Raw genomic sequence first — 25,025 nt, 5'->3', positions numbered from 1 at the left:
CCTCTGCAAGTAGATCTGCTGCAAGAAGATCAAAGCATGGGCAGAAAAGGCTCAGCAGAGAGGTAGATGTGGTCCTTGCAAATATGCAAAAAGTGCTCATGCATTTTGCAATTACATGCATGCAATTTGAAGGATGCAACTGCATTTTGAGCTTGAGGTTTTGAACAGTTATAGGTACGGCTTTGCAGTTCAGATATGCACTGCATTCTTCCACTGGGATTACGGAATTCTTTTTGCCTTTTCTCACAATCAGAACGTAGTGTTGGAGAGCTCTTATTAAAACAAGCAAATGAACAAACAACTTATTCACGAAGGAAAAGGAAAGTGAAACTTGGGTGGAGTTAAATATATGTCTGTGTGTCCATGAGAAACAACTATTTATTTTAATAGTTATTTTAATAAGCTATTTCTTCTATGTGACCGCTTTACATGATTAATCTTTTAATGAGATTACACACACACAAATACTATTATGTTCTCTCTGGCTGATTTTTATAGAGGCTTTTAAGTACTTCATATCCTCTGAAAGTTTTCTTCTGATGAGCAGCTAATAAATCTAGTTTGGGCACCTGCTACAACTAATTCTTCTTGTGCAATGGGTGCACAATGGGTGCTATCCACTGAAAATTAAAAATGGACTCAGCCACTTGCTGAGTAAAAAGTAAAGATAAAGTTAAAGGACCCCTAGACGGTTAAATCGAGTCAAAAATGACTATGGGGTGCAGCGCTAATCTGGCTTTTCAGGCCGAGGGAGCCGGTGTTTGTCCACAGACAGCTTTCTGGGTCACATGGCCAGCATGACTAAACCACTTCTGGCCCAACAAAACACTATGTCGGAAGCCAGAGCACACGAAAATGCCATTTACCTTCCCATCACAGCATTACCTATTTATCTACCTGCACTGGCATGGTTTCAAACTCCTAGGTTGGCAGGAACTGGGACAGAGCAACGGGAGCTCACTCCATCGCAGGGATTCGAACCGCCAACCTTCTGATCGGCAAGCCCAAGAGGCTCAATGAAGTACCACCACTGGGAATGGCCAGCCCAGGCTTCTCCACTTGCAACATCAAGGAGCCCAGCGCACTCCTTGAGGCTCTGCCCAATCTGTAACCCTGCAGGAGTAAAAGCAACACCCTGCCTTCTATATGAAGCTCTATCTCCTGACAGTTATTGGCCCTTGCCCAGGAGAAGGAAGGCAGTGGCAATGTGAACACTCTCTGCTTCTGCAGCTGCCGACAAAGTTAAATGTTTGAACAAGGAAAGGAAAGTGCGGTGAGGTGAAGCCCTCCTTCTGCCTTTGTAAGCCCACTCCCCTCCCTTTCTCAAAACAGCACAAAGTTATTTGCACCACCTTCTTCTCCCCATTTCAGGTTTTCCTCAAAGTGCCCCTACCTGAGCAAATCTCAAAACGGGTGCAAATAATACCCAGCATAATATCTAGAGGTTATTTTACCTTGTTAAAATCCACAATGACTAACACCTCGCGTGATTCAGAAAGAAAGAAAGAAAGAAAGAAAGAAAGAAAGAAAGAAAGAAAGAAAGAAAGAAAGAAATTGATCGGATTAAGTCAAGCTGTTCGAAAAGGGCATTAGGATGAACTTACCAGTGTTTGTACAATAGCATGGTTTGTTGCATTCATGTAAGAGTTCAATGGAAAGGCACACTCTCCCTCGCAGTAATACGCAGCATAACCTTCTGGAGCAATGATCCAGTCCTGGGTTACATCAGAGAAAGAGAAGATTTAGTAAAACACTCCTCAGTACGTTTGACATTTGTAGACGTTCACAGCACTGGCTTCAGCTGATCCATCCCGACCTCTGACTACACCATGGAGGCATTTGCACATAATGATAAGCCATAAAAGGTAAAGGGTAAAGGGACCCCTGACCATTAGGTCCAGTCATGGCCGACTCTGGGGTTGCGGCGATCATCTCGCTTTATTGGCCGAGGGAGCCGGTGTACAGCTTTCAGGTCATGTGGCCAGCATGACTAAGCTGCTTCTGGCGAACCAGAGCAGTGCACGGAAATGCTGTTTACCTTCCCGCCGGGAAGCACTTTGATGTGCTTTCAAACTGCTAGGTTGGCAGGAGCAGGGACCGAGCAACGGGAGCTCATCCCGTTGCGGGGATTCGAACCGCCAACCTTCTGATTGGCAAGTCCTAGGCTCTGTGGTTTCACCCACAGCGCCACCCGCGTCCCTTCTATAATAAGCCATACTTTCTGGTTAATCATGGTTTATCAGGAACAAGCAGTGTGCTAGCCATGGTTTATCAGGAAAGGGCAATGCATCCTGCCTGATCGCTCCTCCCTTGGCATGAGTGGGATGAACAACAAACCAGGAAGCCTCGGCTTTGTGTTCTAAACTAGGCTGCATGGTTTGTTGCTCCCTAACAAGCCATAACAACCAACAATTTAAACCCATGGTTTGTGGTTGACAGGATGATTGTGTCTTGCACAGCAGGGGAGAAGCAGAGCAGGAGGAACTAGGTAGCATTCGCCAACAAGCAGCTTGTACTTTACTATAATTCCCTATAAGAAAGTCTGCTACATGCAAGTGCGGCTATTGAAGGATTTTGTGACTATTCTGCTGCACATCAGGGGTGCGGAGCTTCAGATCTAGAGGTCAAATGCAGCCCTACAAGCCTTTGCATCTGACCCTTGGGACTTCCCCTCGCACCATACCCTTGCCCCAGGCCACACCCCTCATTTGGCCCTGCTTCACATCTTATTGCCTGGCTGGTTTTTGCCTTGCTGGAATGTGTCCTTATATCCTGATAATGGTTCTGGCCTGTCTGGATGGAAGACAGAGAGGAGGGTGCAAAAGCTACCCTACTGTACAAAGGCGAAATTTACATGGATCGCTCCACCCACTTTCTGCCTCTGGCCCTGCCTAAGTGGCATGTGAGCAGCCCTAGGAAGGTTGCCCAGCAGGAAATGTGGCCCTCCAGCTTATCAAGAACCATTTTTCACTGTATCTCTCGCTTTGCAGCTGGGCATTTTTGGTGGTGCAAGGGAATCAAGTTCCAGCTACTTGGTGAAGGAACCAAATGGCCCCATTCTGGAAGGATGGTTCTGCCAATGGCTTTTGGAGCCAATAACTAGGTGGAGCTTCCATCTTTAGGACTAGTGAATACCCATTGCTGATGGCCAATTGGGGAGGCAGACTTGGCTTTTGGGCTCCCTGGAGGGCTTCTGGTGACTGCTGTTTCAATGCTACATCTGCTATCACTCTCAGTAAATCGCTAGCAATGCCCTGAAGTCTTTGAGGGTGGCTGTGAAGAGGAGCAGGGTGTGTGTGTTTGGGGCACCCCACTAAGAGCACAAATTTGTTAACCAGCTTCTGAACACACAGGTAATCTTTTGTGAAATTGGAAAACAACTGCATTTGGGGCATGTGCCCCACTGGCATTAAGCAACCTCTTCACATTTTTCAAGATTCAGTATGCAGGGCTGATCAAATTGTGGCTGATTTTGGTGAGGGCATTCACTCATCATTAAACCAGCAGACTTTTAGATGGGGGCAGCCAAATTAGAGTTCAACAAACTAAGCTGAGAGTATGATCCTGAGGAGTTGCAAATCTGCAGGACTGATGACCAATCAATAATATCCACCCCCCATCCCTCCAATTGTTATGACTTTGCAGACATACAGTGGTACCTTGTTTTGCGACCAGGATCCATTCCAGAGCCCCGGTTGCTAGCCGAAAAAGACGCAGGGCAAAGCACGAGCGACAAACCCAGAAGTAACCCATTCCGTTATTTCCAGGTTTGCCACGGACGTTCGCCGGAATGGATGCTAGATGAGGCAGACGTCCGCGGAGGTATTACCGTACATTAGAAGTTTGCGGCAACTGCCAGGATGGGCTTAGCCACTGCTCTTCTCTAAGGGTCAGAACTTGGAAAACTGGGTCATGGGGTTCGCATTACCAGCACAATAGCAACAGTGGACTAAAAATGCACCACAAATCTCTGATTCCAAGCACAGAAATCACATTACCTGCCAGCCAAGATCCCTGAAGCTGACATAGAGCTCATGTTTCTTGCAAGCTTGTCTCTGGTCAGTGCTGCTGTTTTCTGAGTTTGAAAAGTGTTGAGTAGGGAAAGGAGAGGAAAAAAATACCATGTTACCTGAGACTGACCAGCAGCAAACTACACAGCAATTTTAGTGAATGCACAGCCCAGTTAAGGGCACTTTCTATCACCCTCACCAGTGACTTACACAAACATTTTAACACCAGACTTTTATTTGAGTGGGCATATATCAAAATTTGAGTTGGGGGCAGGATCAAAATTCTGCCTCAAACTCTGTGTGAGGAAAAGCTGTTGGCAGTATTGTGAGAAGTGAATGTCATTCCACTTGATGACTTATTGTATTATAAGCTTCAACAATAGGAAACTTTGTTAATCAACATTTTAAGCAGCCTATTGTTCCCAGTGAAAAATCAAGGAAGCCGCCAGAAACAAATTATTGTTACCTCTGATCCACATATGTATTTGCAAAGTCAGCTTTGCCATCTCACTCAAACCAGGGCAAAACCTCAGAAAAGTAAACGATGCTTCTGTGTTTACACAACCCTAGCTTGTATTTATTCAAGTGCTTTTGCCTATGGCTACTTGTTCATTAACTGGGCAAAGGCAAAACACACTCACACTTTAGCCTCAGTCAGGCTTCTCCTCTCTGGTAGGCGGTTGTAACATCGCACACAAGATGTGGTGCCTATTTCTCCATATAGCTGGGTGCCCAGCTCAGAGTTGGGAATCACAGTTATGTTATGACTTGATGGTTCTGTGGCACACAATGCGGCAAACTTGTGGACGGTCAGAAGTGTCATTGGTGGGGTCCCACCCGGCCAGTGGAACTCCTGCTCCACCCATCTTCTACCCTGACTGCTGGCCTGGAAGGCCCCACCCAGCATTCACTCCCTGAAACAGAAATTGTCCCAGCTTTTAAACTGCATTCCCCACCAGGGTTAGCTTTATGGAAAGCACACACCTAATGCCAGCATACCTCCGAGGTTTGACACCCGAAAGGCTTCTTGGTTCTTTGGCGTCTTCGACCGGTTCTGGTTCCGCTGTTTGCCTCCTGCGGAACGGATACTGCGGAGATGCACCTCTGTGGCTTTGAAGAAAGCCACGGTGAAGGGCTGCTTGTTTTGCGGGCCGTGTCTTCCAATAAGACCGGCTAACTTGGGATTGATGCTTTGCCCTAAGGAGATGGGGGATGGACAGACCATTAGCTCTGAAGCGGAGTGTGACCTGCCTCCCATTTGCACCAGGAAGAGCAGGAAGACAAATAGTTGGACCTGCAAACCCACAAGCTAAACTCCCATGGCTTTCCAGACGCACGCTGAGGCTAACTTAAAAACTTGTCGTCGGCATCCATTTGTCTCAAGAGACGACGGAGTGAGCCTCCAGGAGTGAAGTCAAGTTGCTGGAGAATCCCAGCGCCTGCTGTGGCTGCAGAGACTGGTAACTCCTAACTGCTGCCCCCTGCACTCTTTCTGCTGCATCTGCAACACCAAATAACCACCCCAGGGTGCAAGCCTGTGTGTATGGAGGTCCTGGGCTGCTCAGATGACAGGACCCCTCTCTCTGTCTCGCTGATGTGGTCCAAAGGAAAGCAGAGCAATATGTTTCGCACCATCCTGGCTACAGGAATTGCCAGAAGGTGGGATGCAAGGCACTCGCCAAAGTGGTGCATGCTCTAGTTAGTTATCTCCCGCTTGGACTACTGCAATGCGCTCTACGTGGGACTACCTTTGAAGGTGACCCGGAAACTACAAATAATCCAGAATGCGGCAGCTAGGCTGGTGACTGGGGGCGGCCGCCGAGACCACATAACACTGGTCTTGAAAGAGCTACATTGGCTCCCAGTACGTTTCCAAGCACAATTTAAAGTGTTGGTGTTGACCTTTAAAGCCCTAAACGGCCTTGGCCCAGTATACCTGAAGGAGGTCTCCACCCCCATCATTCTGCCCGGACGCTGAGGTCCAGAACAGAGGGCCTTTTGGAGGTTTCCTCACTTCAAGAAGCAAAGCTACAGGGAACCAGGCAGAGGGCCTTCTTGGTAGTGACGCCCTCCCATCATATGTCAAAGAGATAAACAACTACCTGCCATTTAGAAAACATCTGAAGGCAGCCCTGATCAGGGCAGTTTTTAATGTGTGACATTTTGATGTATTTTTAATCTTTGTTGGAAGCTGCCCAGAGTGGCTGGGGAAACCCAGCCAGATGGGCGGGGTACAAATAATAAATTGTTGTTTTGTTGTTGTTTGTTGTTGTTATCTTAGGGGCTCTACTCTGGATTTGTGAAGGGTTTACTCCTTTGCCCTTTCTTCTCTGAAAGATGTCCCCACAAGTCAGTGGTTACAGATTTTTTTTACTCTTCCGGTTTGTTCCCAAAGCCTTTCTCACTAGATTTAGGATCAAAAACTGGGCCCTGAAATTACGGCAGCTTTTCTCGCAAGCAATGCTTCAACACAACAAATGTTGTGTTGTATGCCACGGTGCCCAAACTGAAGCAAATGTTATGTTATGCTAGGTCAACTTCAATATTAGACTTCCCTGGGTTATTATTATTATTATTATTATTATTATTATTATTATTATTATTATTATTTATTTACAGTATTTATTTTGCTTTTTTGCTTTTAAGAGAGGTTTCTTTGAGTTCAGCAGCTTAGAATTTGATGTGATCCTGTAAAAAGGAACCATAAAAACTAGGCTCAGCGGAACACTAAATTCTCACTGGAAGGTTATTGGCTTAAAATAAAAACGTCTCATCTTAAATGAAGTCCAGTGCCATTCCGGATAGATTGCGCCTGAGGGCAAGAAATGGCTTTAGTCTTTCCAATATATTTTGCTTACTGACGCCAACTTTTGAACTTCGGTGTGCAAGCTGGACTATGCCTGGCTATTCAGATCTGTGTATTCCCACAAGCCAGGGTTGATTGTTCTCGATGCTGCAGCCTAAAGGCCGTGTGGTATAGTGGTTAGTGTGTTGAGCCAGGACACGCAATACCAGGGCATATCATCACTCTGCCATGAAGTTCACTGGGGTGACTGTGAGCCGGTCATTCACCTTCTCAGGCTAGCCTACCTCAAAGAGTTGTTGTGATGATGAAATGGGGAGGGAGAGAACCATGTGTGCCACTTGGAGCTCATTGAGGAAAGGTGGGAAAGAAGTCTAAACAAATATATTGTGGTAGTCCACTAAGTTTTACTCAGAGCAGATCCATTGAAATTAATGGACCTAACTTGGCCATGTTCGTTCATTTAAATGGGTCGACTTTTAAGTAAGACGCCACAAGAAAGGGGATCACTGCTCTTTTGACCTGCTCTCGCCTAGGCAAATTCAAAGTATTTACAGCAGGCTGGGTCAATTTAGAATCTTATTATTGGCTGCCAATTATAAGAGAACAGGATACTGAACTAAATGTGCTTTGGGGCTGGCTGATCTTGCATGGCTATTCGTATGCTCAAATGGTTGCATTATTTAAACAACAACGGTTCTTTAATAATAATATAATAATAATAATTTATTATTTATACCCCGCCCATCTGGCTGAGTTTCCCCAGCCACTCTGGGCGGCTCCCAATCAAGTGTTAAAAACAGTACAGCGTTACATATTAAAAACTTCCCTGAACAGGGCTGCCTTAAGATGTCTTCTGAATGTCAGGTAATTGTTTATCTCTTTGACATCTGATGGGAGGGCGTTCCACAGGGCGGGCGCCACTACCGAGAAGGCCCTCTGTCTGGTTCCCTGTAGCCTCACTTCTCGCAATGAGGGAACCACCAGAAGGCCCTCGGAGCTGGATCTCAGTGTCCGGGCTGAACGATGGGGGTGGAGACGCTCCTTCAGGTATACAGGACCGAGGTCTTAAGGACTTAAAAACCAATACTGATGTCCCACAATTAAATGTAAAGGGACAACCATATTCTCAAATGACTCTCCTTAGGCTTCAGCACCTTGAAGGCTATATAATTAGATGCACAGTTCCTTGGGAGCGAGTCCCATTAAACTCAACGAGACTTAGTGCCAAGCAAATGCACAGAGGTTCAGGCTCTGTTTTCCTTTCCTCCGCAATGAGACAAACAGGATGTGAACCCGTAATAAGTAAGAAACCCAAGTAAGCTCCGAGAAGTCAGCTGCTGCTCCAACATATTGTCAGGGAGGAAAGAATTAAGAGTGCTTAGAAGATGACAGAATGCCCCAGGCTAAAAAATTACTTCAGCCTCTCTCGCATTGCTTCACTTTATCCAAACTTTCTAAGAGTAAACAAAGAGCCTTTAAAATTCCCTTTCCTTTCCTATCGTTGCTGGATCTCGCTGGCGCTGATACAAAGGAATCGGGATTGCTATTAAATATGAACTAATGTCTTTCATTATCGTTTCAAACAACACTTCAAAACAACTCGGCTTGGGCTGACCAAGGTCTCCATGGGACAACTAGGATGGACACCAAGGCCCGTGTCAATGCCATGCATTCCATCTGTTCCTCGGCTAAGCTACTACCCATATGTCAGAGCTGCCTCTAGGTCCCAGCTCACAGAGGACCAACGCTAGGCTGTAGTAATGTACAAAAGTCTTTATTGAAGTTCAGTTTCCATTTCAAAGCCACAGCGTGCAGCCCTACGTCTTAAACCCTAGATCGGCGAAGTCCCGTCTGAGTCTCCTCCCCTATGACACCAGTTTAAGATCCTAGCCCTGCTCCACCTTTTACGCTGCTCTCTCCTCCTCTGGGTCCTCCTGCCTGCTGGGGCATTGCCCTTTCTGGACTCTTCCGACGCTGAGTCGCTTAGCTCCTCCCCCTCCCTCCGGCGGGCTTTAGGACCCGGTTCCCAATCCTCATTCTCTGCTGTCCCGCGCTCCTGTACATTTGAACTTGCCTCTCGCACCAGCCCAGTGACCTTTCTCCTAACCGTTACACTACTTCGGTCACTGCTTCCCTCTTCCGGGACACTGGCCGGATCTGACCTCTCCTCCGTTGTCCGACTTTCTGATGGAGGCATGGTCAGCCCTGCCTTATCTTCTCTCCCTGGTGGGGAATGCACTGGCCCCGATCCTTGGGACTCTTCCCTCCCACTCTGCTCTGGTGGGGAAGCTGGTCCTGATTTCCAGCTACTGCTCTGGGAGTCCCTGCTGCCCCCTTGCTCCTGGGGCTTTCCCCTTGGGAACCCCCTACCCCTGGCCACTGGCGCCCCCTTCTGTGAATCTTCCAATTCGCTGGAGAGGCTCATGGAATCCCTCTGTCCACTGTCCTCTTCTCCTACGCTCCCCTCGGATTCTTCCCCTTCACTCTCCATCTCCTCTCTTCCCTGTGCCTCTGCTCCTGAGCCCCTGACACCATATAATGGACCTCCTTGTTCCTCCTGGTTTTCATTCGTGCTTGGTTTGGAAAAAGGGAAGTCTGTTTCTGGTGAGGGGCAGGGACAGGGTGTTCTGAATGTTGCCAAAAAAAAAAAAAAAACCAGAAATGGGTCCAGGGTCTGGGGCAAAGATGTCACCAATTGCATTGTTCTGTTTCACATTTAAATGTTTAAATGCTAGAGAGGCAATGGGAGCAATGAACCTGTGTCTGGGGGACCACTTTGGAGCTGGTTAGGGTGAATAAACAGAAGCCATCCCTGATAAAATGGATTACGTTTGTTGCTTGGCAGTTCTGTTGCACCTGGAAGAAACATTCAGCCTGGCGGTGCATTCCCTCTGAGGATTCAAGGATGTTACCACCTGAATCTGGTGCTGGCCTTGAATATACTGTGTTGGGATTTTTAAATACCTAAGTGGCCAAAGACCCAGCTCGGTACCCCCCACATACATTTGCGTACACACACACACACAAAAACCAACCCCTGGGTAGCACCCCTGTAGCTACAGCTCAGAATTGGCTTATATTTTAAAGACCTAAAATATTATAGAAATGTCAATTTCTATGGTTTAAATTAAATGAAAATAAGGTTTGCAAAAATAAATTGAGAATATGGAAGAAAAGAGGAAAAGTGAAATAACAACATGCTAAAATAAATTATTAAGTTAAAGTGGAGAAATAAGCAATAAGGACTTGCTGAGCTAATAATTTAAATTGGAATACAAGAAGGGGAGGTGTGAGGAGGTCTGAGAAACAAGTTAAATGAAAATAAGTAATTGAAACTTTATGTGTTTTTAATTGTTTGTAAGTTTTGGATTTTTGTTACTTTTTGTCTATTTTTGTTTTTGTCTTGTTTTTAAAAATGCTAATAAATATTCATTAAAAAAAAAAGAAATGTCAATTGGTCCAGACCATTGCCCCCAGCTTGTCCATGGGAGGCTCAGTCCAAGGTTAAGGTAAAGGGACCCCTGACCATTAAGTCCAGTCATGACCGACTCTGGGGTTGCGGCACTCATCTCACTTTATTGGCCGAGGGAGCCGGCATACAGCTTCCGGGTCATGTGGCCAGCATGACTAAGCCGCTTCTGGCGAACCAGAGCAGGAAACACTGTTTACCTTCCTGCCGGAGCGGTACCTGTTTATCTACTTGCACTTTGATGTGCTTTCGAACTGCTAGGTTGGCAGGAGCAGGGACCGAGCAATGGGAGCTCACCCCGTCGCAGGGATTCGAACCGCTGACCTTCTGATCGGCAAGTCCTAGGCTCTGTGGTTTAACCCACAGTGCCACCCGCATCCTGGCCAGTCACTAAACCAACATTCCCATACAGCTACCCAGTCTTAAACCCCACCAGGATGCGGAACTGCTCAACCTGGTCTCGCTTGACCCTGCTTTGTGCCCTCTGACTCTCCTTGCTGCTGGTCCCTTGCCAATCAGAACCCTCATTCTGCTGGGATTATTACCTGCTGCAGGACAGTATGTAGGAGTGGTCTAACCAGCTCCATCAGCAGACGCCCTGTGCCAGGGCAACACTTGAGCAATGGGGTTTCCTCCCCTCTCTTCCACCTGCACCCACCTCCCCTGCAAAAAAAAAAATGGCTCTGGGTGGGTCAGGAGAACCCTAGAACAGTGCGCAGGGAGAAGGTATTGTTCTGCCTGACTAGCCGGAATGTTTGCACAGACGATTGGCAAGAGTGTGATGCTAAATTTCACCCAATGCCTCTGGAAGTATTCCAAGAAGCTGCTGAAGGACGCATCAAAAGGGAAGGACCATAATGCTGGATGGAAGGGGAAACATATATAAGGATGGGAGATGTCAAGTGGACACTAGAAGGACAAGAAGTAATAGTCATAGGAAAGCAGCAGAGGGACAGCATCATCCTTTTTTCAAAAGCAAATGAATGCCAAAGTGACAGTCTTTGAAACTATCTGGTTCCTGTGGAGCTGCTCCAGTAGAGCTCCATTATTAATCTGGCCCATGTATGGGAGGCAGGAAAGATGAACAAATTTGGGCAGCAAGAATGGAGGGTTGGGATATGAAAATGTCGCCATTTCTAAAAACAGCTAGCCATAAACTGCAGGATAGGAAGCCGAAATAGAGATTTGTCAGCGATGATGTTTTGGAAACATACCATCTATGCTTTCCACTGATAGCTGCAAGCCAAGGTTGTGTTGTGGGTTGACCACCCAGTGATTACTAGTTGCTGTAATATCAAACACTAGCCAGCCTTCTTCCGCGGCCCAAATTGTCCGAGTGTCGAGCAAGTACAAATCTGAATCCCTAGAGAGGGATAAAGAAAAATGAGAGAAAATTAAGGATAATTAAGACATATTACTACATTTTATTACATTTAACAACACTAAAAGCAACCATGGATAAACCATATACAGCAGGAATAGCAGACAGGATGCCCTCTAGATATTGTTGGGGCTATAAGTTGGGGTTATAAGTCCCTGACCACTTGCCATGCTTACTGGGGTTAAGGGGAAATGCAGTCCAACAACATTGGGTAATCTCTGACTTAAATGGTAGCACCAAAGAGATGGAATGGGAAAATGAAATAAAAAACCAAAAAGCATTTATGACATTTAAAGGTAAAGGTAAAGGTACCCCTGCCCGTACGGGCCAGTCTTGACAGACTCTGGGGTTGTGCGCCCATCTCACTCAAGAGGCCGGGGGCCAGCGCTGTCTGGAGACACTTCCGGGTCACGTGGCCAGCGTGACATCGCTGCTCTGGCGAGCCAGAGCCGCACACGGAAACGCCGTTTACCTTCCCGCTAGTAAGCGGTCCCTATTTATCTACTTGCACCCGGGGGTGCTTTCGAACTGCTAGGTTGACAGGCGCTGGGACCGAACAGCGGGAGCGCACCCCGCCGCGGGGATTCGAACCGCTGACCTTTCGATCGGCAAGCCCTAGGCGCTGAGGCCTTTACCCACAGCGCCACCCGCCACCCTTATGACATTTAGCCCTAGCCCTCCAAAAAAATTGCAAGTTTATAATTTACGAGAAGAAACCACATGCTTTGGTGTTGACCCCACTGCTTACAGCCAAGTCTGTCTTTATAATGAGGTAGACTCTGGACCACACCACCTCAGGGAGAAGCCAAACAATACCACACATTGCAATCAGCCAAAAAACCCAGGCAGGCAGCAATCACACCAACTCTCGTAACGGATGCAGACAAAATACACACGCTGGCCGAGAGATAATGCATAACATGAACATTTTAAAAGAATACTAAGGCTGCAATTCTTTATTGGGGTAAAAGGTAAAGGTAAAGGATCCCTGGACGGTTAAGTCCAGTCAAAAGCAACTATGGGGTTGTGGCGCTCACCTTGCTTCAGGCCAAGGGAGCCGGCATTTGTCCACAGACAGCTTTCCGGCTCATGTGGCCAACATGACCAAACCGCTACTAGCACCCGGAGGACTGTGACAAGTGCCAGAGTGCAGGGAAACACCATTTACCTTCCTGCCGCAGTGGTACCTATTTATCTACTTGCACTGGTATGCTTTTGAATTGCTAGGTTGGTAGGAGCTGGGACAGAGCAACGGGAGCTCACCCTGTCACGGAGATTTGAACCACCGACCTTCCAATCAGCAAGCCAAAGAGGCTCAGCGGTTTAGACCACAGCGCCAACAGCATCAGTGGCAGAGCATCTGCTTCTCATGTGCACAAGGTCCCAGGTTCAATCCCTGCCATCTCCAGATAAGGCTGGGAATGCCCCACCCATCTGAAACCCTGGAGTGCAGCTGCTTTTCAGTGAAGACAGTGCTGACCTAGATGGACCAATTGAGTTGATATAAGCTGCCTTTATCTGTTCTTGGGATAAGTCCCAGTGAACATAAGGGGGCTTACTTCTGAATAGATATATAGGACTGCACTGTAAGTAAACAAATTATATAGAACTGATAGGAACTATTGTTTCATTTGAATGCAACATTTAAACCACACATCTGCTTTATTCAAGCAAACACAGAGCTTTACTTGAAAATTATTTTTACTGGGACGCTTGTAAATATTTTAAGACACGATAGCCTAAAGCATACACTTTCCTCACGCAGTTTTGATTTTAAGTGAGCAGGGTGGAGAGAGAAGGTACTGAGAACTGTTCACATGTGCCCCCAAATAAAGAATGGCTTCCAAGCAGTCTTCAAACCCAGCCCTACTTCAGGGCGCTTCGTAATTTTAAGGTTTCAGTGACATCCTGTTGCATGTTGTTCTGTTGCATTCCACAGAACAAATACTGCAAACAGAGGTTTCATATCAACCAACATTTGCCTTCAGAAGACAATACTTCACAACTAAGGAAGGAGGGAGCTCATCTGAAAGTTATCAAGTGATGTCTACGCACGTGCGAATCGTTGCTCAATTTATGCATCAGCATAAAGGACCATCTCACCCCTTGTATGCTGAGCCAATCGCTACAGTCTGCAAGAAAGGGCATCTAGAAGGTGCCATCTTACCAGGAGGTCCATTCCACATGATGTCGGAGTCGGACCATCAGTATGGCAGCACCTCCCCTTTGAAACTCCCTCATCTCAGAAAGGCAACATCTCTATTGCCTTATGGCATCTGTTGAAGACCTTCCTTTTTCAACAGTTAGAGAAGGACCGTATTTACTCGAGTCTAATGCACCATTGGCGGGACGCAGGTGGCGCTGTGGGTTAAAGCCTCAGCGCCTAGGACTTGCCGATCGAAAGGTCGGCGGTTCGAATCCCTGCGGCGGGGTGCGCTCCCGCTGCTCGGTCCCAGCGCCTGCCAACCTAGCAGTTCGAAAGCACCTCCGGGTGCAAGTAGATAAATAGGGACCGCTTACCAGCGGGAAGGTAAACGGCGTTTCCGTGTGCGGCTCTGGCTCGCCAGAGCAGCGATGTCACGCTGGCCACGTGACCCGAAAGTGTCTCCGGACAGCGCTGGCCCCTGGCCTCTTAAGTGAGATGGGCGCACAACCCCAGAGTCTGTCAAGACTGGCCCGTACGGGCAGGGGTACCTTTACCTTTACCTTTAATGCACCATTGAGTCTAACGTGCACCTCAATTTTCAGAACCTTGAAACCCAAAAAAGTATTTGCTGGTGAATGTAAAAGTGCCATTGAATCTAATGCGCATCTTAATTTTCGCAACGAAATTTTGCCAAAAAAGGGGAGCGTTAGATTCAAGTAAATACGGTATATACTAGTTAGAATCTGTAGGAGATTTGAAATTATATCTATCTATATCTATATGCACAGGCAACCCCCAATTTTTTGGGGGGGCTGCATTCTGGGTCATTGCACATGATGGCAGAGTGCACATAAGCCTGCTCTGCCCCTCCTATTCCAGCTTTTCTGCCACTTCCGGGTTGCCGCGATGTGCACATGCATGGGCATAAATCAGTTGTTGCCTCTAATTGTTTTAACTGTTTTTAAATATGTGCAATTCTTTTTAATTTTCTTATACACAGTGGTACCTCGGGTTACATACGCTTCAGGTTACATATACTTCAAGTTACATACACTTCAGGTTACAGACTCCGCTAACCCAAAAATAGTACCTCGGGTTAAGAACTTTGCTTCAGGATAAGAGCAGAAATTGTGCTCCAGCGGTGTGGCGGCAGTGGGAGGCCCCATTAGCTAAAGTGGTGCTTCAGGTTAAGAACAGTTTCAGGTTAAGAACGGACCTCCGGAACGAATTAAGTACTTAACCCGAGGTACCACTGTACACAATTTTTATGTATGTTTTATTGTGTTGGGAAACTGCTTTGAAATGCTTCATAAGAAGCAATGCATAAATGAAAGCATCATAATATGTAATCATAATATACAATCCCTTTTTATGGGGAAATGTTACTAGAAGGTGGTATTTTTTAATTCTTTTATCTATGGTTCCTACAAGAGCTTTTCCTGTCTTGCAAACACGCGCACTGTGATATTGCAATATGATCATGAGAAATAAAACACGTTCGGCGTTGAATTGCAACTTTTACCATTTATAGGGTTGCATTTGGGTGATATAGGGTGATATAGAGGAGAGACGTCACCCCTGCTAATAATCTGAGCATCTCAGGGGCTGAACGGGAGAGGCAGAGCAACAATGCAACCAGTGAACACACAACCACATGCACTTGCTTTCAGACGCCTGGTCCAACTATAAAAGGTTCCATATAAATATACTGCTCTTAGAGCTAAAATATGCCAATCTTGCACAAACAACCACAACATCTATGTTTATACTACTAGCCTAGATATTGTGGCTGTTTGTGCAAGCTTGGTAATTGGATATGCAAACACGGCACCTTCAATTTCGGTCTGTTTTGCTGACTCTCCTGTATCATCTTGCCAAACATCTTGTGCACACTTTGCATAGAAATTTGTGTAACTAATTACTTTGTGATCATTCCAACAGAGGCAGAGATGAGACCAGCTGTGTGTTCATGAGACAGCCTTAGGAACCCAGGAAGCTGTTGGACCCCTGACTGGCAGCAGCTCCCCAAGCTTTCAGACCCAGGACTCTCCCAGCCCTACCTGGAGCTGCTGGGGTTTGAGCCTGGGACCTTCTACATGCAAAGCAGATGCTCTACCAATAGGCCATTGGAGGGTGGCACTCCCTGCCTTTCTGGGATAACATTGTGGCAAGAGGGAGCCCCCCCATCTTGTTCCCGTGGGTCGCTTCCATGCCCCTGCCAGAAATAACTCTGCTCCAAATGCCAGTTGCTAGGGGACTGAAGAAGCAACGAGAAAGGACACTCTGGCCCCATGCACCAGCCAAAGAAACAAGACCTCACTAGTAATAATATTTATCATGCCCATCTGGCCAGGCCTCCTCAGCCTCTTTGGGCTCCCAACAGAATATTTAAAACACGCTAAAACATCAAACATTAAAAACTTCCCTAAAAAGGGCTGCCTTCAGACATTTTCTAAAAGTCAGGTAGTTGTTTATTTCCTTGACATCTGATGGGAGGGCATTCCACAGGGTGGGCGCCACCACCGAGAAGGCCTTCTGCCTGGTTCCCTGTAACATAAGTTCTTGCAGTGAGGGAACCGCCAGAAGGCCCTCGGAGCTGGACTCAGTGTCCGGGCTGAACAATGGGGGTGGAGACGCTCCTTCAGGTATACTGGGCCGATCTTACCCTTTCCTGAATCATCGGAACAACTGCTACTCAGGCAAGAACAACCCACAAGGGGAGATCAGCCTGACTGAATATACGGTAAATGTTTGTAGCTCATCACTTTGTTCCAGCTTCAAAGAGCTGAATCTCCCTCCTCTACCTTTTTCCTGACTTTCCTCTTCCACCATGGGTTTTGCCTGTTTAGTTTGTAAACCTGATAGCAGGATTCTTCTCATTATTAATAATACAGTTTCTGGCATATGCTGAAGACGGACCCCTTTGCCCTGGCTTTTGACAAGAGGTGTCTATTTCAAGGACCCATCCTTTTTGTGTGACTGTTAAGTTGTTTTGAACTGTTTTTACTATTGTGTTTTAATATTATGTTACCCAACTTGGGACCTTTGGGTGAAGGGCTGGTATAATAATAATAATAATAATAATAATAATAATAATAATAATGGTAGTAGTAGTAGTAGTAGTAATAGTAAATGTGGTGAGCCACTTTAGGAGACAATAACTATCTGAAAAGAGTTATAAACGTATACCTCTTATTTAATAGTTTAATTATTTAACTATTTAAATGTGTACCTCTTATTTGTGAAATGCCTAAAAACTGAATAAAAAATTATGCGCCGAACAAAAACAGAACCTGCCCAACAGACCAAGATTTCAACTTAGTAAAAACTGTGCATCTGATCTACGATACTTGAGATAGATATTTTAGGACCAATAGCAGACTGCATGGCAGGTCAGCATTGCTTCAGGAAGGAGCACCAGGAAGGAGAGGGGTAAGGTTAGCACAGTGCAAACACACTGGTAGGAGCGCTGGCTTTACTCCGCTGACAGTGTTTGCACTGTGCCAGTCTCCTTACCCTCCTCGCCTTCACTTTCTCAGTAATCAGCAGGAGCAACATGGCTGTGAGGAGGTCAAGTGAGCACTGCTGTCCCACCATTGCCGTCCGCTACTCTTGAGGATGCATCGTATGCTTTTAACTTTTTAAATATTATATTACGAAACTGTTGCTCACCCCAACACCCTGGAACCTTATGGTAAAGGCCAGGCAGGCAACAAATAAATGAACAAAATCATTAAATAAATAATCACATAAAAGGGGGATGTGATTGTGTTAGCTCCACACACATTTGTATGAGCCTGTCCATCATTCTCCATGAGTTCCCTGCACCCCAGAAAAATCACATTGATGTGGCATCAGAACACCTGCAGAGGGCTTTAAAAATTAAACTGAAAGAGGTGGAGGTGGAGCAGAATTAAAAATCAGCAAGCCGAAATGCACAAAATGAAATAAATGAGTTTCAAAGCATTTAAGAGAAAGAAGTGGAATAACATGAACAAAAAATAATTGGCAGAGTCCCATAAAGTGACAGAAGATTTAAAAAAGCATGAAAACGCAAGAGAGAAAGAGATACGGTGCCGAACTAGCAAGGAACAAACAGAAGAATATAAATACCTGCAGAAGAACACAGAGAAGGAGAGCATTCCTAGAATCTTAGAATTGTAAGGGACCCTAAGGATCATCTAGTCCAACCCCTTGCAATGTGGGAATATGCAACTGTCCCATATGGGGATCAAACCTGCTACCTTGATGTTATCAGTACCATGATCTAACCTACTGAGCTATGCAGAGCAGAGGAATAGTTAGTTGGTGGTCTCTGACTACAATTTTTATGTGTTTTTGTTATATAGAGAGATACTGCTGCAAACAGCTTTGAATTTTTTATGATATAAAGGTAAAGGGACCCCTGACCATTAGGTCCAGTCATGACTGACTCTAGGGTTGTGGCGCTCATCTCGCTTTATTGGCCAAGGGAGCCGGCATACAGCTTCCAGGTCATGTGGCCAGCATGACTAAGCCGCTTCTGGCAAACCAGAGCAGTGCACGGAAACGCCATTTACCTTCCCGCCGGAGCAGTACCTATTTATCTACTTGCACTTGACGTGTTTTCAAACTGCTAGGTTGGCAGTATAAATATCTTTATAACTACAATATAATTGTTGATGGGAAAGACTTGCAATCAAGAAAGATCCTGGGCTCAAGAGCAGATAGCATTGGGCTGGTTGGAAAAACAGCTTGACCCGCCGCTATAAGGCACCTTTGAGGTTGCTTGAGACACACTTTGTAAGTCCAGGCCCCAGACTTCCCTTTTCCCCTTATAAAAGGCCAGCCTGGGAAACAGACAATGCTTTTGAGGCCTCCCTCTACTGGTTTGCATCAAGGAGACCACACAACTCGTTAGCCAGCTTTCTGCCACTGAAACGCATCCTGGGGCTTTCAAGTCATAACCAACATCTGACCGAAGGACTCCCACAGGAAGCAGGGATGAGAAAGCATTGCTCTTGGACTCAGACACCAGCATCTGATGTGGAATTTCCAGAGGTGAAAAGCTCTCATGCTTCCTTTACTGCTTGACTCATCTCCTTCACCCACAAACCACGATTCACGAAAGTTTAAAAGGGGGGGGGAGAGAGAGAAACGAGGAGAAAAGCAGCCACTTCTTGAAAGCTACTGCTTTTATTATTAAACCTACACAGGAAAAAGAATTCCAGCCTTTAAGAAAGAAAAGCTCCCATGCCGACATGACGCATGTCACTGCACGCCGTGAGTCAGCCTGGGAAATTGTATAATGCGTTTGTTTTCCTGTAGTTAGTTATAGTCCTGGGCAAACAGCAGGCCTGGAGGGGGAAACCCTCAGCAAGAGAGATCAAAGGGAGTCCTCTTTACCATATGCACACACTTTTGGAACTTTCCTACCCTGGTGACCAATAATTTTACTCTACAGCAATAATGGATTAGCGCTCCCTGCTCTAGCCTCCGAGTGCTGGAAGACGACCATCCGCAATCACGAAACTTCTTCCAAGCTAAACAACTCACTTCTTCCATCATTCCTTTTTGTCAAGAAAAACACCAACCAAACTCAATTTGTTATTCATCCGGTTTCCTAAATGCAGAAGGTGCAACGCAAAATAAAATCAAAGGGCATGCCAATCAATCAGTTACGCCATACGAAAGTCACATTAAGTCACGGGGAAGGAAGGTTCCACGTCCCGCTTTGCAACAAACGCTGAGCAGTGTCGGGCAACTGGCAAGATTGGAGTCAGGATCCAGCCCATGCTTTCTGAGCTTCCAACCAAGCCTGGTGCAAATGTGTGCATGGAAAGGCTTTGGGTGAACTAGGTCTCGAGGTGGGTCCTTCTAGTATCTGGCTTTAATGAGCCCTCTTTGAGTGCTCAGCTATAAGATATAACAGCAGTGTCTGTGCAGTTGGGTCAAGCCAGACACCTGTGAAAACAGAGCCACTCATCAGTCTTAGTGTTCACTCGAGTCCAAGGCATCTCTCCCAGCCAGCCTTCAGCCAGCCTGCCCAAGATGGATCTCTCTTTCTCTTTTTTTCCCCTTCTTCTTCCCAGCACACCTAGTTAAGAACACTCTTTTCCTGTCAGCTCACACCCAGTTACCCTAGCAACCTTCCAAATCCCCCGTCTCTGTTTGCACCTCAGGGCAGCGGGGAAGGACAGTTTTCTTGGATTGCCAGTGGCCCTCAGTTGTTTATTAATATCCTGGTCGTTTTTTGCATAGGCTAGCCCAGGAATTCCTCTGCATGTTATATTTCTCTCTTCACATTTCAAATAATCAAAATCTTTCTATTCTAATCTTTCTGCCTGGTCCACAAACTGGCGCAACAAACATCGTAATATATCAATCCTTGATTCACCCTGAGTTCATCCTGTGTGTGCTTCTCAGCTGCCACCTTAAGGGATAGTTTGCATGTGTGAAACAGCCTTTGTGGATCAACAACCATCACAGACAGAGCTTTCATATTGCTTTGCATCTTCTCAACTCCTGACAGTCTGAAAAGGATGAGTTTGCACATTCAGATATGAGCACTATGGGACGAGATGCCACGCAATTGTTCCAGCCACTCGCGCAATTATTGGCTCTTGTCTTTTCACAGTCTTGTCTTTCCTCAGTCACTCACCTTCCTGGGTGTTCCTGGAGGACCTGGTAGACACTGATCTGGAATGTTTCATTATCAAAGCGTTCTCGGATATAATCCTTGTAAATCCGAAACTCAGCAGCAGTCACTGTTTCACCCTCAGGGATTCTGGAGAGGTCAAACCGGAACTCACGATGATGGCTGCGCTGGTGATAGAACTCCTTGTCATGCTCCACTGCAAAAACAAAATACACACTTAAAGGCACTCTTGCTTTTTGGGCGAACCATAAAGCATCCTATATGAGCGGAGTGGTATATGTCTGAATGTGGACACAGACAATGGGGGAGAGGGGAGGGCACAGTAGGGTATGGTTGGGTAGGGAATCTACCAACAGTATAGAGACCCGCTACTCTTGCAGAAAAATATTTAAGAGGGTACACGTCTGGTGTACAGATATGGTGGTTGTACAAGGAGTGTGCACTCCAGCTCTCCAGAAGTGTTAAGAAACTAAGATATGAAAACTAGGAGCTAAATGGCACCTTAAACCTAGGTTATAGGCACCACAACGGAATTTCTAGGTGCGCTTTTAAATAAATAAATAAATAAATAAATAAATAAATAAATAAATAATTTTATTTATACCCTGCCCTCCCTGGCCAGAGCCAGGCTCAGGGCAGCTAACACCAATAAAATTTCAGTAAAAACGTAATAAGAAAAAAAAAAAGAAAAAGAAAAAAAAACCCATTTAAAATACAGATTAAAATGCAATTTAAAATGCAGCCTCATTCCATATGAGCAGAGTGATATATGTCTGAACGTGGACACAGACAATGGAGGAGAAGGCAAAGCTGAAAATAATGAACTGCAGTTAAAACCTTATACAGTGGAACCTCAGGTTACATACGCTTCAGGTTACAGACTCCGCTAACTCAGAAATAGTGCTTCAGGTTAAGAACTTTGCTTCAGGATGAGAACAGAAATCGTGCTCCGGCGGTGCAGCAGCAGCGGGAGGCCCCATTAGCTAAAGTGGTGCTTCAGGTTAAGAACAGTTTCAGGTTAAGAACGGACCTCCGGAACGAAGGACCTCCGGAATGAATTGAGTACTTAACCCGAGGTACCACTGTATTCATTTATCACATGGTCTAGTCCTCATCTAAGACTGCAAAAAAACCAACAAAAAACACAAAGCCATACTTCCCCTGCCTGCCCCCATAATATGAGGGTCGAGTGGCTGGAAGTGGGGAGGCAGTGGCAGTTTTAATCTCAAACCTTAGGTGCAATACTACTCCCAGAGCTCAGAAACTGCTTGCATAAATGAAATCCCCTGTCACAAAAAGTGCCTAAAAAAAATGGAAACGCTGCTCTCCAGCATGCATAGAAGTCAGCACAACTCTTTAAGCACCAGTGAGATACATTCAGTACATGGGAATATAGTTAACTACCGGTCTACCACCCATAGGCAGCCTTATGCTCATACACATAGGAATAGAGAGCAGGGATGAACAGGTCAAGCTGTATCGTGCCCCATGCCGCTGTGCCCATCACCCTCCACAAGTTGGAGGGTGACACCTGGAGCGGGGAGCCTCCTCTACTTGTGGAGGCTCCCCACATGATTTAGAACCCTGGAGGGTGATTAGAGGAAGTTGCCCACTTCAAATCTCTCCACCAACTTAGATGGCTTTAAAAGAGGACTGGACCAATTCATGGAGGAGAGGCCTATCAAAGGCTACTTGATGGCTCTCCTCTGCCCCCACAGTAGTAGGCAGTAATGCTTCTGAATACCAGTTTCAGGAAACCACAGGAGGGTGGAGGGCTCCTGAGCTTGTATCCAGCTTGTGGGTTTTCCACTGGCATCTGGTGCTGGGCTAAGTGGGCTATTGGCTTAATCCAACAGGCTCTCACTGAGAGCAACAGGCATAGTGGAACAGAGGGCAGAGCTCCCCACCTTTTCACGTGAGCAGACACCCAAACAAAGGAATCCAATTTAGATGGTATGTCCCATGGAGGACCTTACGGTCTTCAAACAAAAACACCTTCGAGGTCCCGGGTCACAGAGAGGTTAGGCTGGCCTGAACCAGAGCCATGGCTTTTTTGGCTGTGGCTCCGATTTGGTGGAACGCTCTGTCACAAGAGACTAGGGCCCTGCAGGACTTGACATCTTTCCGCAGGGCCTGCAAGACAGAGCTGTTCCACCAGGCCTTTGGCCAAGACACAGCCTGACCCCCTCCTTGGTAATTCTTCACAGAACTGTAGCCCAATGGTTGCCATTAATTTAATTTGAACTGATTTTATAATGAATTCCTTTTAGAATGCTGTATTATTTTACTGTTATTAGCCGCTCTTGAGCCCGGCTTTGGCTGGGGAAGGCGGGATATAAATTATTATTATTATTATTATTATTATTATTATTATTATTATTATTATTTTGCCAAGGCACAGGTATCAATGTATGATCAGGTTGCTTTTACCCAGGAGGGGGCAAAGCTGGAGAACCAACCAGAGTTGATAAAAAGCACATCTGGGCACAGATGCCCCAAGGCTGCACCTAAACAGCACTCCCGGGCTGTGAAATTGAACACAACCCCGTCAAGAGAAGGCCAAGCACAACCTCCAAAGTCCAATGACTCAAGGACCATCAGCACTTCTAGCCTGTCTGGACTGAGTTTGCTCGTTAGCTTCATCCACATGCACATTAATGGCTCCAGGTGCATTTGAGTAAGAATTACTTACTGACATAGACATCCGCCTGCTGTCCAAACACCTTTACAAAGATCATGGAGTTACTGAAGAGGCAAGGAAGCAAGCACTAGACAGCGGACTGAGGTAAGGAAGAAAGTGCTAAGAACAAACAGAAATATATGCCTAATGAGCCTGTCTTTTAGGCGGGCTGCCATGGGCAGCTGCATGACCTCTGTGACTCATGCACCAGGGTCCGTTGCGCCCAATGACCCTATAATATTTGAGTCACCCATCAGCGGTGGTAAACTTGAAGGGCACATTACAGATCTTAGTAATACCTCTGAATCATCTGACGTTGGCTCTGTGGCTGTCTAGTTCCCATCCTCTGCACTTGCACAGAATAAAAGCTTATCGCAAGCATCAGACTCTCTAATGAAGAGCTAGATGGACTCATTTATTCAAGGCTAAATTAACCATTATGTAAACACGCCATAGGATGACACCAACATCTCTGTTAAAACCCTTACAGTTTGCTTCTTATCGTTTTATGGATCTTGTTGCTTCTGCCTCTTGGTTGGGCAGTCTGCTCCTGAGAACCTTCACAGGAACATAGGAAGCTGCCTTATACACACAGTCAGCCCAATGGTCCATCTAGTTTAGTGTTGTCTACACTGACTGGCAGCACCTCTCCAGGGTTTCAGGCAGGGGTCTCTCCCAGCCCCAGTTGGAAATGTGAGCAATTGACCCTGGGACCTTCTGTACCCAAAGGTGATGCTCTGCTACTGAGCTACAGCCCTTCCCTCCATGTTGCACCCCTACATACATTAAATATCACTTTCTCCCTCCCATAGTAACTGGTTTGCATTTTCACTGTCCCCCACCCCGCAAATCACCAACACCTTTTGTTTGCTCTGCATTTGCAAAAAGAAAAAAAACCCAAATGTTTTATTTTCTTTATTAAAATATTTCTAATCAGCCTTTCCACTGCAAAAATGGACTGCACCCCCCCCATCCCACCAAGGCAGCTAACAGTTAAATCATAAAACCCAACAAAATATCATGTCATTAAACTGAATTAAAAACAGCAGCAAATGCAGAACAGCCTAAAAGGCCGCAATGGCTCGCATGACAAAAACAAAGGGAAAGAAAATGGCCAACATGTGCTTCCTTCATCCATGGATGTGCAAAATTAGACTTAAAAAGCAAAAGGTCAGAGGTCTATGGCTGCGCCATTCCAGGCAGTCTTTTTCTGTTAACTGGGTGTACTTGTTACTTGTTTGCTACGGAGAATGCAACTGTTCTTCCTCCAAGCTGTGCTTGATGAAGTTTACACATTCTAACCACAGAGCTTTGTTGCTGGGCTGATATACCTCTCTTCCCATCCACCCCGACACAACCTCGGCCACAGCTGTGGAGCAGTGTCTGAAATGTGGCTGCGAGTCTCTGGCACCACCAGGTCATTGCCTGGGCATCGTCACTGAGATCTCCGACCTTCCCTCATCCCAGTGCCACTTTCAACAGTACTTTCAAAGGTGTGATTATAAATTACTGTTCTTGTTTGAAGTCTATCAGACGAGTTGCCCTCAAACCAAGCCACTAATGGCTAGGTTCTAGCTCCACTGTCGGAGACGGTTTGGTTCTGAATCGTAGTTGCTAGAAACGCTTCCAAAGCCTTACTCCTGTTTTTAGGAATGGTGGCATTAAAAAAAAACCCAACCTAATAAGGGAATGATCTAGTCTCACCATAGAGGCAGAAGTGTACATGGATGAGCCGGTCTCTCCACCTCAACTTGGAACATGAACAACCTGCATTGTGCAGAGATGGAAGACCAACTGAAGATGAACAGCTTTTCTGTTTCCTGTAAATGCCCACTGTGCTCCTTAACGCTGAAGGGGAGCAGGGGAAGAGCCCTATATCAAACTGCAGCCAAACTG

At 46.1% G+C, this 25,025-nt stretch overlaps 1 protein-coding gene across 2 annotated transcripts in view; it reads right to left on the bottom strand.

Moving 5' to 3' along the window:
• Nucleotides 1-25,025, bottom strand: part of BMP7 (bone morphogenetic protein 7) — an 81,575-nt gene that overhangs the window by 5,436 nt on the left and 51,114 nt on the right. Inside the window, exons 2-6 of one of the 2 annotated variants that reach the window (XM_079979640.1) lie at nt 20,453-20,645; nt 11,500-11,648; nt 4,995-5,207; nt 3,999-4,075; nt 1,605-1,715 (exon numbers count right to left, since the gene is read on the bottom strand). In XM_079979640.1, the coding sequence (XP_079835766.1) occupies nt 1,605-1,715; nt 3,999-4,075; nt 4,995-5,207; nt 11,500-11,648; nt 20,453-20,645 (743 nt within the window). The remainder of the gene's footprint in view (nt 1-1,604; nt 1,716-3,998; nt 4,076-4,994; nt 5,208-11,499; nt 11,649-20,452; nt 20,646-25,025) is intronic. The other variant, XM_079979641.1, reaches the window with a different exon arrangement.

This window comes from Podarcis cretensis (assembly GCF_951804945.1).
Source record: "Podarcis cretensis genome assembly, chromosome: 6".
Taxonomy (NCBI): Eukaryota; Metazoa; Chordata; class Lepidosauria; order Squamata; family Lacertidae; genus Podarcis; species Podarcis cretensis.
This window is presented reverse-complemented; position numbering and strand designations above follow the sequence as displayed.